This window comes from Chenopodium album, chromosome 25 (genome assembly GCF_948465745.1).
Source record: "Chenopodium album chromosome 25, dcCheAlbu1.1, whole genome shotgun sequence".
NCBI classification, from domain to species: domain Eukaryota; kingdom Viridiplantae; phylum Streptophyta; class Magnoliopsida; order Caryophyllales; family Amaranthaceae; genus Chenopodium; species Chenopodium album.
In genome coordinates this window covers 3959215-3975119 of record NC_137858.1, presented here as the reverse complement: position 1 = coordinate 3975119, position 15905 = coordinate 3959215, and the positions used below count along the sequence as shown (strand labels likewise).

The window sequence follows — 15905 nt, the reverse complement described above, 5'->3', positions numbered from 1 at the left end:
GTAATACGAAGCATTGATGTGAATTACGAAATGGAGGTGGTGGTTGTTGCTTCCATTTCTACCCGAGTGTTAAGGGTTCAATTCTCATTAGTTTACATTTTTGAACTTCTAAGAATACAGATAGCACCGATAATGCAAAACTAACTAGAATCTGGCTCTCAACAAAGCTCATATAGTGATATAGCAGAATTGGTTGTGAATCCAAAATTCCTAAAGTTTTACAGAAAATAAATGTCTCAGACCTCAAGTTTGAGGGAGTATATTTCCATTCTTATAGTGAATGGGAGATAGTATCAGCTCCTAATCTAAGAAGCCTTTAAACCGAATATCAGTAAACTTTTCTAAGTTGCTAAACATTGTAGAAAAACTTAACAACTCTGAATAATGCTCAAAGAACCGGGCTTGCATATGATTTACCGCTTCAGAGTGTGCATTATATATTCACCATACAGATCCCTGCTTGCAGGTGACAAGAAAACTCGTTAACGAGGAAAAGGGGGAGAGGAAATTAATATAGACCTGATCGCCTACGGATAGAAATAATATGGCAGGGTATATATTGCTTACATTGAGTGCTGGATAGCCTCAAAGGCTGCCTCCTTAGGCAGAAAGTCATTGACAGCAACTTCTTTGTTCTCATTCTTCTTGTCTATATTGCAGAAGTTGAGGAAACCTTAAAACAGAAAAATAACAAATAAAAAAATTGTTCTTAGAAGGTGTTTGTTTTGGTTAGTTTAAGGATACAGTCTTCAAAGAAACGGCGAATTTCTGCAAGTCTGTGGGGAGGAAGTTCCTTGATGTCTGAGTAAAACTTGTACTCAGGATCATCAGCACAAACAGCTATGATTTTGTCATCTGCTTCACCCTGCAGTATGTAGGCTATGTTTAGAAAAATTCCTAAGTTAGAAATAGCTGAGGAGTTAAGCAATAGATCATTCGGTACCTGATCAATCATGGGCATTAATCCAATGGCCTTAATTCTCAGAAAACAACCAGGGAGGACTGGTTCCTGTTCATATCCAATGTCTAACATCAGTAGAGAACAATTGACCCATGTTTATATAATTCTTATATTTCATTACTATTACAATTTTTGTAGAGAAGTCTTTAGAATTCAGAATCACATATTTAGTATTGTGTTTTACAAAATTGCATGAGCAATATTTATGTCTTTTTATGCAAACTGAACTACCTGCATGAGGACCAAGACATCGATAGGATCATTGTCATCACACAATGTGCGAGGGATGAAACCATAGTTGTGAGGATACACAACGGATGAGTATAGGATACGATCAACCTGTAAGATATTTCAGAAGAATATATTTATAGCTCAAAATGGTACAGAGAAAACTGAAAAATCTACAACATGTATTATAGCAACATTATTCGAATAATTGTATTACTCCGTACCTTTATCATCCCTGTCTTCTTGTCAAGTTCATATTTGACCTTGCTTCCTTTTGAGATCTCAATAACCTGTATAGCATATACCAAACCAGGAAATAAATGTCAGATCTTTTTAAACTCTGAATGCTGATTTAAAATCTAAAGCTGTGACTTTTTGTAAATAATGAAGCGTAAATCTTTTTCTGCCCCTTCAGAGACTCACAACCATCTGAAATTTGCAAGGACATAAAGCTTACACAGTTGGCGATTTGTGGTGCTTCAGGTCCTGCAACCAGAAATTTGCAGCAGCTAATTAGTTTGAGTTAACACTGATTAGCTGTTACTAGATAAGTTGCATCTTTTTTAACAGTGATAACTAGCATTAGCACATATAATACCAATGTCAAGATCATGCCATGGATGTGCCGCGACTGATCTCCTGGATAAGGTGGAAAGGATTCGCTCGTTCAATTTGGCAGGTCGTCGAGGTGATGGGAACACCATCTCTTCATTTTCCAATATTGTCTCTTCAGCCATCTCTGATAAACATTTGGAATGCATGTTAGGACAAGTAATCTTTTCATTTGTACATTAGGATATATTTTTCTTGTCAGTAGTCTTTCATATGATATTTTAAGCAATTCTTGAGTCCTGTTTGAAAATGCATTTAACTTGACATATACAATATACAAATAAGGTTGGCTGTGAGCCTGTACGCAGGCTCGGTGGGACTGGCCTGAATCGCGTTTTACACAGATTGGCACAGACACAACAGGCAGCCACATGCCTACATGACCAACCATCAATAAAAGAAGGAAAACACTAAAGATGGGCATCACATTGGTTGTTCCATGAGCCTATCAGCCACATCCCCTAAAATGGATGACACGACACGATTGTTGTGATCGTGCTCTAAAGGCCATTGCACAGCCGTGCCTAGCTATTATATACTCTAGCAATACAATTATGCATGAAATCGTCTAAAAGAAATGTAATGAGTACCTGCAATCTTAACAAATTGTATAAGAGAGAACGCTAGGAGGAGGATAAAAAAGATGATAGATTAGAGATTTTATGGAGAAAGAAAAAGAATGCAGGGTAGTTAACTGATGGTCAAAATTGCTTGAAAAGGTTGAATAAGATGTGGAATGACAAGAGAAATTATAGGATGCAAAAATAAGGTGGCACCTCTGATCTTCTTAAATATGACTTTGTCAAATCAATCATTTGGCAGCTAGTTTGGCATATGCTAAAGTTTATTAACAGAATTATTGCAATTTTAGTCTTCTGTTAGTGGGTTTCCAGTTTTCCACTCCCCATCCATGCACAGCATTACAATAACCTTTAAAATATTTATTTTCTTTTCCTTCCGAGACATCCAATATTAGTTACATATACAAATTTTTGTAACTTGTAACTTTTGTTTTTTTTTTTTTTTTTTTTTTTTGAAAATTAACTTGTAACTTCTCTATTTACATGCAATAAAGAAAAAATAAAGATTTAAACTTAACAGAATATGTATCAATGTTAGATCCAACTTTGAATTTACACTCCTTTGTACTCTGTAATTTATACTAGTAGTAAAGGTCGACTAATCCTGAATAAACCCAAGAAAAAAATTCAATCTTTGTTCCAATTATTTTACTAATACAAAACACGATGCTTATTTAAATTAAAAAATTTAAAAAAAAAAAAAAAAAGAAGCTAACTCTTGTAATTGAAGGCCTAAATAATAAGAATTACAATTATTTAGGCCGAGTAGTATATCATGTGCCCAATTACAGGAGGAATACAACCATTGATATAAAATTTGAATACTCCGTATAATAAGCTTGGGTGATTCATTGAACTTCATTAACATTAATTAATTTTAGTTGTTGATTATCCCACCCCACCCCCCCTCCTCTCACCCAATGCTTATATCCCCAAGATCCAAACTTTGATGTGGTCCAAACTTCAGCCTACTCTATAATCCAAATTCTCAACTATGATTTGTGACATTATAATAAACATACTAGATCTGTAGTTGGAGTGAAATGTTAGAAAAGTGCCAAATTTTGTCTTTTTAAGCTTTATTAGATTAACAATCTGAGTTTAGGAGATCATTTAGGGCAAAAGTTTACAACCTTTATTATATTATTTTATTTAAACAAAAAACAAAATTTACTTTCAATATAGGTCACGTTTATGCACCGTGATGTATGGCCCTATTGACGACCTATTCAAGCCACCTATGGGGGGGTGGTCTATGCCAAATTCATCATTTAGATCAATTTATATTAACCGTGCAGCTTGATGTGCTCAGCCAAGTAACCGAGCTTTTTGCCATATATTATGACCCTAGCTAGTCCAATGTCAAGCCGTGATGGCTAGTTCTGTCAACTCTGCCCTGCCTCCTGATCAGCGTTAGTCACATAAACCTACAGCTCCGGAATAGTCCTAATAACCGAACAAATGACACCATTTACCATTATTGTACATGCATGTTTTGGTGAAGAACATTGTAATATAGTTCATATGCTATTGTTCTAAAACAACATATGGATGAGACCGTCTCAGAAATACAAAGGTTGTCAATGCACCATATATACATAAAATCTGATGATGTGTTACATTGCCATAATTAAATGCATATACATATATAATGCAGTTCAATTACAAAATCAAAGCAAACAATAAGCACACACAAGAAATAATACACCATTTCAGAAAGCTTAGATTTAAGGGACATAAATTGAATCAGGAGATATGGAAATCATCTGGAGAAGACTAGAGTTTGAGAAGGTCTCCTCTATTGCTGGCCCTCTCCGACTACCACCATCGATGCTATCTCTCGTGATATGCACTAGTTCTCGCGCAACATCCACCATTCGTAGTTTTCCATCACCACCAAACAGCAGACACCTTGTGGCAATGTCAGCAACTCTATCAATCTGATCCCTCCTAAAAGGAGGCTGTTCATGGTAGTAAAGAAGAGGGTCAATTATCTCCTCTATTTTACCATCCCTAGTCTTGTACAAGGCTATTGTAGGCATATCAGGGTGCTTCGAGCCTGAGACTATCTCCAAAAGAAACACTCCTAAATCATAAACCTCGGTATTATACAGCTCTAAGCTACAGAACATCCCGAAACAGGCTACTTTGACATTAAAATCTTGGTCTAGGAAAATGCTACTAGTCTTGAGATTTTGATGTGAAACAGGAGGAGAAACTTCATGTTGCAAAAAGGCGAGTAAACTAGCAGTTTGAGCAGCAATGCTTAACCTCTTGTACCAATCAAGGCCAATTTTATCAGGATGCTCTTTGTGCAGATGGTCTTCAAGGGTTCGATTTTCAGGAAACTCGTACACCACCATAGGAGTGTAACCTGAGTCAATGCAGCAACCAAAAATATGAGCCAGATTCCGGTGCATAATAGTGGATAAGAGCTCAACCCGAGTCAATACTTGCATCAGGTCCTTCTCGTTCTCACATTTGACCCTTTGGACTGCAATGTGAGAACCATCCGTAAGTTTACCGGTGAAGACACTGCCACCACAACTTTCCATTACTTTCTGGGCTTCGTTGAATCCATCCGTGGCTTCGTCTAGTTCATTTAAGGTGAAAAGCCGGGTGTTACAAGATTTTCGGAATGATAATGTGCTGCGAAATTGAGGCTTGTGGGGAGACCCATACGTGGTAGATTTCACTGACCTTTTTATCAGACAAAGAAGGGCAAGCAAAGAGGCAGCGGCGAAAACTGATGTGAGAACGCCTGCAGATTATGAAAGACAAACGTATTAGTTTCTCAATATGTCAAAGCAGATAGTATTACACTCTTTCACTAAACTCTAATGGAGCACTACCAGCTAATATTATCATCTTTTTTTTGTTGTGCCTCCCTGGTTCACAGTCATTGCCAAATTCTTCCTTTCCATCCCTGAAGCACGCTGCGAAAACCAAATTCAACTTCAATACATAAATTACACCATCCCTTCAAGGAAGAGCAAATCTTCAAAGGCCAAATTCAGAAAAACAATGAGATACAGGAAAAGAAAAAAAAAAAATGCAATTTTACACCAAAATTTCCTTTCAGACATTCATGTCAGGAACAGAATCCTGCAATTCTAATCCAACAGACCAACCTTATTATTCTGTACATATAATGGTTTAACCTTCCCTTAGATCATTGTCACAAAATTTGAAAGTTGCATTGAATATAGGCATGTTCTGTCATCATAAAGAACATAATCATGTTAACTGAAAAATAAAGGAAAAACCAAGTTTATCTCAGACTACATGATTCTCAGTTATTCACCAAAGTTTAACACCAAAAGAATAAACCAATAAGAATCATGATCCCTACTAACCAATAACCATACACTCCTCACACACACACACACACACACACACACACACACTGGACGAAATTTGAAGCAAAATCATATGAAGTACAAACTATCAAACAGAAAACAATAGTGAGAAAAAACCACAAGTAAGCAGTGAACAAATCAAGTAAGTTAAGCAATCAACTCACATTTCAAGCAACCAGTTCCATTGACATATCCATCACCAACAAACCCATCACCACATAAACACCTTACTCCATGCTTCACAGTAGTAGCATTCACAATATACCCATTTACATCACAAGCTTCTTTAGATAAGTTCAAAGGAATACCCCATTCTAATTTCACCCCTCTTTTACCAAAATTCATTCCTCTTGGAACAACCCAAGAAGAAAAACCTCTGCATTCAAACTTAGCAAACACATTAAATTCATCTCCAATATGCCATACACTATGATCAGACAATGGGTAGCAACAAACTGGCCCACTTCCATTCCCATTTTTGTCACAATCAGGTAAATCATTTGACTCACAATTAGCCTTACACAATGAAGAATCTTCACAATCATATAATCCAATTACATTATCATTTGATATACCAAAATAATCATTCCCACCAAACCCAAATGAGTTTAAATCATTGTAAGGGCGACACGTGTTGGAAAACCCTGGAAAATCAACTAAAACCCCATCAGAGAAGAATTCCAAAACCCTATAATTTTGGGAATCAATGTTTAGGAAAAGGGAAGTTGAATTAAGACAAGTTAATTGGTATGATTCTGATAATGGGGGGTTAGAAAATCCACAAGATGCATTGTTTATGTAAAATGGGAATGATACTTGAAATTTCCCACAAGTTTCATTGCATATTTGATGATCAAAGATTCCAACTTTATGATTTGATTCTGATTTTTTGACAAAATTGGAAATGGGTTTTGCACCCAATTGGCTAAAAGTAAGAAAGAAAGTGAAAAAGAGAGTATAAACTAAACAGGGCATTTCTTAAATTCAGCCAACTTCCCAAGAGGAAGAAGAAGAAGAAATTGGAAGAGAGAGGAAGAAATTGAGAATTTGATTTGCAAAATAATGAGTGAAAAACCAGGTATTGTAGAGAGTAAGAGCAAGTGTTGAGAAGAAAGAGGCCATGCCATGGAGATTGATGTTTAGGGGAGAAAATTGCATTGGAGTAAAAACTAAAATCCTTTGAAATTAGGGAAGTGAAGACGGTTGGTCTCAATTTCAGGGTACAAATACTATCTGGGTTTGTGCCTTAAACCCCCTCGTTGGGTGTACTATTTTTGGACCTTCATAGTTCATACTACGGACTATATTTTTAAACTTTTGCTTAAGGTATAAGGTATGTTATGTATGATCATCATATAATCAAATGGACAATGATGCATTGATAATTTGATTATATGATCTCGAGGGCGAAAAGATCGTCATACTATTATTAACCAATGTTATGTTAGAGCATTTTTTAGTGGTATATGCAAACGGCCCACTTGTAAGTCTTTTAAATTATTCAGCAAGTAATCTATTATTGGAACGAAATGTTTATTTCGAGTTAAACAAGCACCATAATCACTTCAGATAATATCATTTGTTAAATTTTGATTAACTAAAAATGTGTAAACTCAATACGAGTATTACACAAATTATAATGTACGGAGTACTAGCTAACTATTTAATGGAGTAGATTACAAATAATATATACACCTTGTATGTCTAATGTGACAAGTCAAGTTATAATTATGTAATCTTTGTTATTTATCAATGGAGTTGCTCTTACAAGATCGTTAAATGTAGTTTACAATCTAAATAAGTAACCAAACATCTTTCATATTCTATATTGGATTATGTAACTAAGATTATATATAGTTACTTGTAAACTCTCTAACAAAAAGTTCATGGTTCCATCTTAGGTAAGAATTTGTAGTAAATATATCTGATTAAAGTTCATAATAGATGTAGTTGTGCAATATATTTGCATGAATCTTAGAGATTGGATTTGTTTATTACTAATTGTAAATTGAATATTTTGGAATGAATGTAAGACATTGGCGGAGAAAATTGAGGTTTTAGATTTGACTATGACAGAATATAAGCTTCATTTGCACTCCACTCCTCCACCTTTTTTTCCTACAAATAATGTAGTTTGTAGTTTTGTACCCTTCTACTTTTTTTTTTTTTTTTTTGTATCCTTCTACTTTGTATTTCTCCTGTCGCTATTTTTTGCCCCATTATTTGACTTTTTATAGTCTTAACTCTTAAAAATGTGTCTTGAGGAGTAATACGAATATAACTCCATTTTTATATGCGAAAAAATTAGAACCCGTACCCTAGTCATTATGGAAGGTTTTTATATGCGTTTTGTTCAACTTATATACTGGTACAAATCTGTAAACTCACAATCCGATTCAGCGTGTATACCTTTTGTTCTCTAATACTCATATATAGGTTTAATAAAATCTTGATAAAGCTGATCAAATTATGGAAGGCGTAATTATATGGTTCAACTTGAGCACATCAATATTTATTGGAATTGAACTTGAACCAAAACTCAACTCAACATTAACTCGATCGAACCCGAATGTACCATCTATTAACCCACTCAAACCTGACTCACACACAACACGAACCTGAAATTGGGTCTGATCTGATTTTGGCTCGAATTGAACCGCACATAAATCCGAAAAGGTGAACGACCCAGAATAAACTAAACTGAAATTGACCCGACCCGACCCGAACTTGAACCTGATATGAGGCTAGATTGACCCGACATAACCAGATCCAAATTTAACCTGAAGCATAATTTGACCCAACCCAAATCCGACATGAATACCCGGCTCGACAACTCTACTATAATACAGGAAATTGGAGCGATTTAGAAGGTGTCGGGAGCTGGTGTTGGAATTTCACGGAACGCTACGGGATGAATCCTGGGATCATAGAATATTGTGTGGACCTATATATGACCATTATCTGGCAACGTAAAGGCCACGTGAGAGCTTACAGCCAATACAAGAGGCATGTACGAAAACGAGTAAAACGACCATTTAAAGGCAAATTGGATGGTTCCACCCATCCAATTAAACTCTCGGAGTGTATGAGGGACCATGTAAACATCTCGACAATTTTTATATCTTGGCCAAAAAAGGTCAAAAAATTACAATATTTAAGGCTATATAATCCACCGTGTTCCGAAACCTCAAAATTTCCTTAAAACGCGAGGATTATAGCTTTCAACTTTGTAATTTTTTTGACCTTTTTTCACCCTAAAATAAAAATTGCCGAGAAGTTTACCGTGGACCTTAATATCCTCCGGGAGTCAAATTAGGTCGGTGGAACCGTCCAACATGCCCTTAAACGATCACTTTACCCTTTCACAAGTTGTAGTGATTTCGTAAACTCAAGCCTACCACGAACGTTTATGACAACATATAATGATCATTTATGGTTTCAAACGGCATTATATGACCACGAGATGTATCCCTTAGGGTTTCAAGCCTTTTCGCCACCGGGCCCCGAAACCTCAAAATTTCCTCAAAAAGCGTGGACTTAGCCTATGATTTTGTAATTATTTGACCTTTTTTCTCCCGGGAAATTTTTTTTTTTTGAGATGCTTACCATGGTCCCTAATATCCTCCGGGAGTCCAATTGGGTCAGTAGAACCATCCAATATGCCCTTAAACAGTCATTTTACCCGTTCACAACTTGTAGTGATTTCGTAAACTCGAATCTACCTCGGACGTTTATGACAACATATAATGATCATATATGGTTTCAAACAGTATTATATAACCTCGAGATGTATCCCTTAGGGATTCAAGGCTTTTCACCACCGTGCCCCGAAATCTCAAAATTTCCTCAAAAAACGTGGATTATAGCCTTTAATTTTGTAATTTTTTGACCTTTTTTCGCCCGGAAATAAAAATTGCCGAGATGTTTACCATGGCCCCTAATATTCTCCGGGAGTCCAATTGGGTTAGTGGAACCATCCAATATGCCCTTAGACGTTCATTTTATTCGTTCACATCTTGTAAGGGTTTCGTAAACTCTAGCCTACTACGGAAGTTTATGACAACATATAATGATCATATATAGTTTCAAATGGCATTATATAATCCCGAGATATATCCCTTAGGGTCTCAAGGCTTTTCGCAACTGGGCCCCGAAACCTAAAAATTTCCTCAAAAAACGTGGATTATAGCCTTCGATAATGTAATTTTTTGACCTTTTTTAGTCCAAAAATAAAAATTGCCGAGATGTTTACCATAGTCCCTAATATCCTTTGGGGGTTCATTAAGGTCAGTGGAACCATCCAATATGCCCTTAAACGGTCATTTTACCAGTTCACAACTTGTTGTGATTTCGCTAACTCAAGCCTACCACGGACGTTTATGACAACATATAATGATCATATATGGTTTCAAATGGCATTATGTAATCCGAGGTGTATCCCTTAGGGTCTCAAGGCTTTTCGCCACTAGGCCCCGAAACCTCAAAATTTCCTTTAAAAGTGTGGATTATAGCCTTTGATTTTGTAATTTTTACACCTTTTTCACCCGAAAATAAAAATTGCCGAGATATTTACCATGGTCCCTAATATCCTCCGGGAGTCCAATTGGGTCGGTGGAACCATCCAATATGTCCTTAAACGGTTATTTCACCCGTTCACAACTTGTAGTGATTTCGTAAACTCAAGCCTACCAAGGACTTTTTTTACAACATATAATGATCATATATGGTTTCAAACGACATTATATGACCCCGAGATGTATCCCTTAAGGTTTCAAGGCTTTTCGCCACCGTGCCCCGAAACCTCAAAATTTCCTCAAAAAGCGTGGATTATAGCCTTCAATTTTGTAAATTTTTGACCTTTTTTCGCCCGGAAATAAAAATTGCCGAGATTTTTACCATGGTCCCTAATATCCTTCGGAAGTCAAATTGGATCGGTGGAACCATCCAATATGCCCTTAAACAGTCATTTTACCCGTTCACAACTTGAAGTGATTTCGTAAAATCAAGGCTACCACGGACGTTTAAGACAACATACAAATGATCATATGTGGTTTTAAATGGAATTATATGACCCCTAGATATATCCTTTAGGGTCTCAAGGCTATTCGCCACCGGGCCCTAAAATCTCAAAATTTCCTCAAACAGCGTGGATTATAGCCTTCGATTTTGTAAATTTTTGACCTTTTTTCGCCCGGAAATAAAAATTGCCGAGATGTTTACCATGGTCCCTAATATCCTCCGGGAGTCAAATTGGGTCGGTGGAACCATCCAATATGCCCTTAAATGGTCATTTTATCCGTTCACAACTTGTAGTGATTTCATAAACTCGAGCCTACTACGGACGTTTACGACAACATATAATGATAATATAAGGTTTCAAATGGCATTATATAACCCCGAGATGTATCCTTCAGGGTCTCAAGGCTACCGTGCCCCGAAACCTCAAAATTTCCTCAAAAATCGTGGATTATAACCTTCGATATTGTAATATTTTTTACTTTTTTTAGTCCAGAAATAAAAATTGCCGAGATGTTTACCATGGTCCCTAATATTCTCAGGGAGTCCAATTGGGTCAGTGGAACCATCCAATATGCCTTTAAACGGTCATTTTACCCGTTCACAACTTGTAGTGATTTCGCTAACTCAAGCTTACCATGGACGTTTATGACAACATATAATGATCATATATGGTTTCAAATGGCATTACATAATCCCGAGGTGTATCCCTTAAGATTTCAAGGCTTTTCATTACCGTGCCCCGAAACCTCAAAATTTCCTTAAAAAGCGTGGATTATAGCCTTCAATTTGGTAATTTTTTGACCTTTTTTCGTCCGAAAATAAAAGTTGCCGAGACGTATATCATAGTTCCTAATGCCCTCCAAGAGTCCAATTGGGTCGGTGGAACTATCCAATATGCCCTTAAATGGTCAATTTACCCGTTCACAACTTGAAGTGATTTCGTAAAATCAAGGCTACCATGGACTTTTAAGACAACATACAATGATCATATGTGGTTTTAATTGGAATTATATGACCCCGAGATGTATCCTTTAGGGTCTCAAGGCTTTTTTCCACTAGGCCTCGAAACCTCAAAATTTCCTCAAACAGCGTGGATTATAGCCTTCGATTTTGTAATTTTTTGACCTTTTTTCGCCCGGAAATAAAAATTGCCGAGACGTTTACCATGGTCCCTAATATCCTCAGGAAGTCCAATTAGGTCAGTGGAACCATCCAATATGCTCTTAAACGGTTATTTTACCTGTTCGCAACTTGTAGTGATTTCGTAAACTCAAGCCTACCACGGACGTTTATGACAACATATAATGATCATATATGGTTTCAAACAACATTTTATGACCCCGAGATGCATCCCTTAGGGTTTCAAGGCTTTTCACCTCCGTGCCCCGAAACCTCAAAATTTCCTCAAAAAGCGTGGATTATAGCCTTCAATTTTGTAATTTTTTGACCTTTTTTCGCCCGAAAACAAAAATTGTCGAGATGTTTATGAAGGAATTATGTCTTCGATAAGTGCAATTACTAGATATATCAAGGATCACTATTATGGAGATAATAAGTTCATTCTATTGGGGCGTCATCCTCTGTTGCTAGACTATGAGAGATGATCTTTGGGCTAGTCAAATAGCCCAAAGCCCTTTAGAATGGATCCTATATTGGTCACACAACAAGGGTATTGGGTTAAGCAAGTAAGAGGCCCATTAATGGGCCTCATGAGCAATTAACTAATCATGAATTGGATTGGGCTAGGATAGTTAGATTGGAATTAGTTTTTGGGCTTTTGACATGGGCTCTTATTTAGAGATGAGATCTATAAATAAGATCCATGCCTAGGGTTTGAAAGAAGTTGTCATAATTCACACACTGTGAATTTTGACATCAATGCAACCAATCCCAAAACCCTAATCCTCTCTCCAACTCACGGCCCTCATCCTCCCCTCACGTCCGTACGGCCGGCCACCCCTTGGTGGCGCGTGTGGTGGTTATCGTGGTGGTTCTTGGTTAGTATGTCTCTCCTCTCCGTTGAAGGTTGATTGAAGCGTTCAGTCACGACTAACTAGCATTAGTGGAGGTCTTAACTTGTGCCCGTGGACCAAGTAGAGGAATCACGCTTGGGGTTCTTTATCTCCCTTTGTTCTTGCTCGATCGCACGTGGAATCACGCTTCAAAGGTACGATTATTTGTGCTTTATGTGTTATGCATTAGATCCTTGGATTAAGTACTATATGAATATGATTCATGTTATTTCCGCTGCGTAGTACCTATAAAACCCTACAGTGGTATCAGTTAGCCTATTGCATTTACGCATATTGCCAATAATTCTTTGATAATCCACAATTTTAATTCAATTAGGAGGGAGAATATTTAATTATGGTTCAATTATTATATTAAATGTGATTTAACTCTTGGAATTGATTAAATGTAATTTAATAATGCTCAAAATAGCCATGAAGAGATCCGATTTTTGCCTATTATGCTCGAATATTTTTCGAACCCTAACCCTATTTTTTCGAAAATTTCGAAACCATAAACCCTAATTTGTGAAATTTGTGTTTTGTTTTTGAATTAATTCGATAGTTACGTATTCATGAATTTAATCTAGTTGATTTTATGTATAAATTATGAATTTTCATTGATCAATGATTTGATTTAAAAGTTAAATTAAATTGGGGATTATTTTCATGAAGAACCCTAGTTTTTAAAATTAGATTGTGAATTTAATTTTAATTGGATAAATTAGCATAAAAGTTATGTTTTAATTTATCATGGACCACATGAATTTTATTTAGCAAAAGTTGTTAATTAAAATTGATACACAAAAAAAAAAAAAGGAATTTTAGCAGCGACAACCGCGGCTGGGTGGCGCAGCCACGGCGGCTGCCGCTGCAGGTGGTCCGGAGGGAGGGGTGGAGTGGGCAGCAGGTCGGGTCAGCAAAAGCAGCAACAGCAGCACCGTGCAAGGGTTGCGCGGCACTGCTGCTGCTGCTGTGCACCGCTGCAGTGCAGTGTACACCTCATGGTGTACGGCCACCGTGGCCGGCTTCGGCTGGCCACACCACGGTGGCTGGTGCATATTTTCAAAAAAAAAAAAAATCAGTTTTAAAAATTTATTTCAAGATAATTATGAATTATTTTGGGATAAAATCAATTTTATTTTGGATAAGTTAAAATATTTTGAAAATATGATCTTTTATTTTAAAAGATAAAATTGGTTTTATTTGGATAAAATCTTTTATTTTAGGATAAAATCAAATATTTAAAAGTTGTTATATTTGATATTATCCATATTTAAGTTGTTAAATTGGTAATTATCCTAAATTAAAGTGGTTAATTATGGATAAGATTTGTTAGGATATTCTGAGCATATTCCAAAAGGATAATAATTGATTTAAATAATATGATTATCCCATAATTATTTTTGGATATAATTGATTTAAAATATTGTGATTGGCTAGTAATTAGGATAGAATTTCCTAACTTTGTTAGGATAATCTTTGAGGATAAATATGATTTATCTTTTAAGATTAAAATAAGATTTAATTCTATCTCATGACAAATTTAGAATATATGATATTTTATTGATGATCATGAATAATATATGATATTATCTAATTACATTAATTAAAATATGAGATATTTAGATGCCATGTTTCCTTAATTGTGAACATTCGATGTTGTAGTTTAGGAAAGCATGATGAGTGATTTATTATGTGGCAATTTTATAATATATGATGTTGTTTTATTGCTATATAATGACTAGTATGGCCCAGTAGATTGCTAAATACGATTTGCGCATCGTGATGTATTTTTGTAATCTTAGTACGGTCTACGTACCGATAAAGTATTTTGTAATTTTATTTTATTTTATTTAAGTAGTAGATAGAATAGAGTAGAATTACAGGTTGCAGTTAATCCAAGAAGCCCATGAAGTGAAGGCCCAAAGGAGCAAGGTGGATGCGATCCATGATGATTCAAGTGGGAGCATTTACTTTATTAGTTTTCTTAGGATTAGGGCCATGCTATGTCTTATTTATGCATTCAGAATTTTATGCATGTTAGATTTTATTGATGTTTTGTGATGATGCGCTAGAGTTCACTATTTAATCACAACATAATAAATCTAGATCCCAGTAATATTGATGCAGCTTTTCCAATTAAAAACCCGACGAAAACCTTGATCGTTTGTGATGGGTCAGCCCTCAGCAGAGCATCATAATATATCTTGGGGAAGTGGGGGTAGGACCGCATATCTACACTTTTAATTGGTTATATTCAACAAGGTTACCTAAACCGTTTAGAACCTTGAAGCTAAGAGTAATAATTAAACATGCGATGGTTAATTATTCAACCAAGAATTACAAGAGTTGTAATCAGTAAAGAGTTTACTCACCTTGAAAATGTAATGGTTGATTGCAGAGCCTCACTCTGGTTAATTATTGCACAAATAAAGGATCTTGGAATCACTTAATTCAAGTTGGGATCACTTAAATTGAATAGAGTGTTTTAAAGTTACCAATTTAATTCGCTTATGGTACTTTAAATTTTAATAAACATAATTGAATTTTGCGTTTACTTGTAAGTAATATATCGTTCTAATTTTGTTATTATATATAATTTCCTCGATTGAAAATAAAGTTGAGAAACGTTCTCAAAAAGTTTAAAAGATAATCCATAAACCTATAGTCCAATTTTGCTAAGATTGTTCTAAAAGGCAAGTTTTAGAAATTCATGTCACATGTCTAAGGTTGGTTTTATTCAAAATGTTTGAGTAAAATACCAACACATCTTCATTTTGAAAAATGTTTCAAGGGACATAATGAGATGAGAGGTACAATCCCTCAAAAGACAAGTGTACAAGTCCAATAAAATCTCTTATCTTCAATATGATTGAATATAAGAAAATAATTGGAAATCTCTATGATCAAAAGTTGATCAAATAACAGTATTCTTCATCTACTTTATATAGAGTTTAATACTTGATTAAACTCAAATATAAATAATGATAGAATAGACTTAGCAAAGTCATGAAAAGTGCTTAAAGTAGTTGAGCAAGGTATCATTTTGAACCTAAGAGAAATGTTCTAAGTGGCTCAAATGGAAAGGTTTAGGAATATATGAGGATTGCATTAAGAAGTTATAGGCCAAGAA

General features: G+C 35.6%; 2 protein-coding genes across 2 annotated transcripts; both read right to left on the bottom strand.

The window, feature by feature from the left end:
* Positions 1-478: 478 nt before the first annotated feature.
* On the bottom strand, positions 479-1951 carry LOC145614345 (soluble inorganic pyrophosphatase 1-like). The gene is made up of 7 exons (XM_081669392.1): positions 1788-1951; positions 1647-1675; positions 1414-1479; positions 1193-1300; positions 944-1009; positions 745-865; positions 479-649 (listed from the first exon to the last, which is right to left on the bottom strand). The coding sequence occupies exons 1-7, from the start codon at positions 1948-1950 to the stop codon at positions 564-566; spliced, it is 639 nt and encodes a 212-aa protein (XP_081525518.1). The 5' UTR covers position 1951; the 3' UTR covers positions 479-563.
* Positions 1952-4102: 2151 nt separating this feature from the next.
* On the bottom strand, positions 4103-6831 carry LOC145615432 (probably inactive receptor-like protein kinase At2g46850). The gene is made up of 3 exons (XM_081670506.1): positions 5906-6831; positions 5235-5318; positions 4103-5143 (listed from the first exon to the last, which is right to left on the bottom strand). Exons 1-3 carry the CDS (start codon positions 6714-6716, stop codon positions 4110-4112), a joined length of 1929 nt encoding a protein of 642 aa, XP_081526632.1. The 5' UTR covers positions 6717-6831; the 3' UTR covers positions 4103-4109.
* Between the last annotated feature and the right edge of the window lie 9074 nt (positions 6832-15905).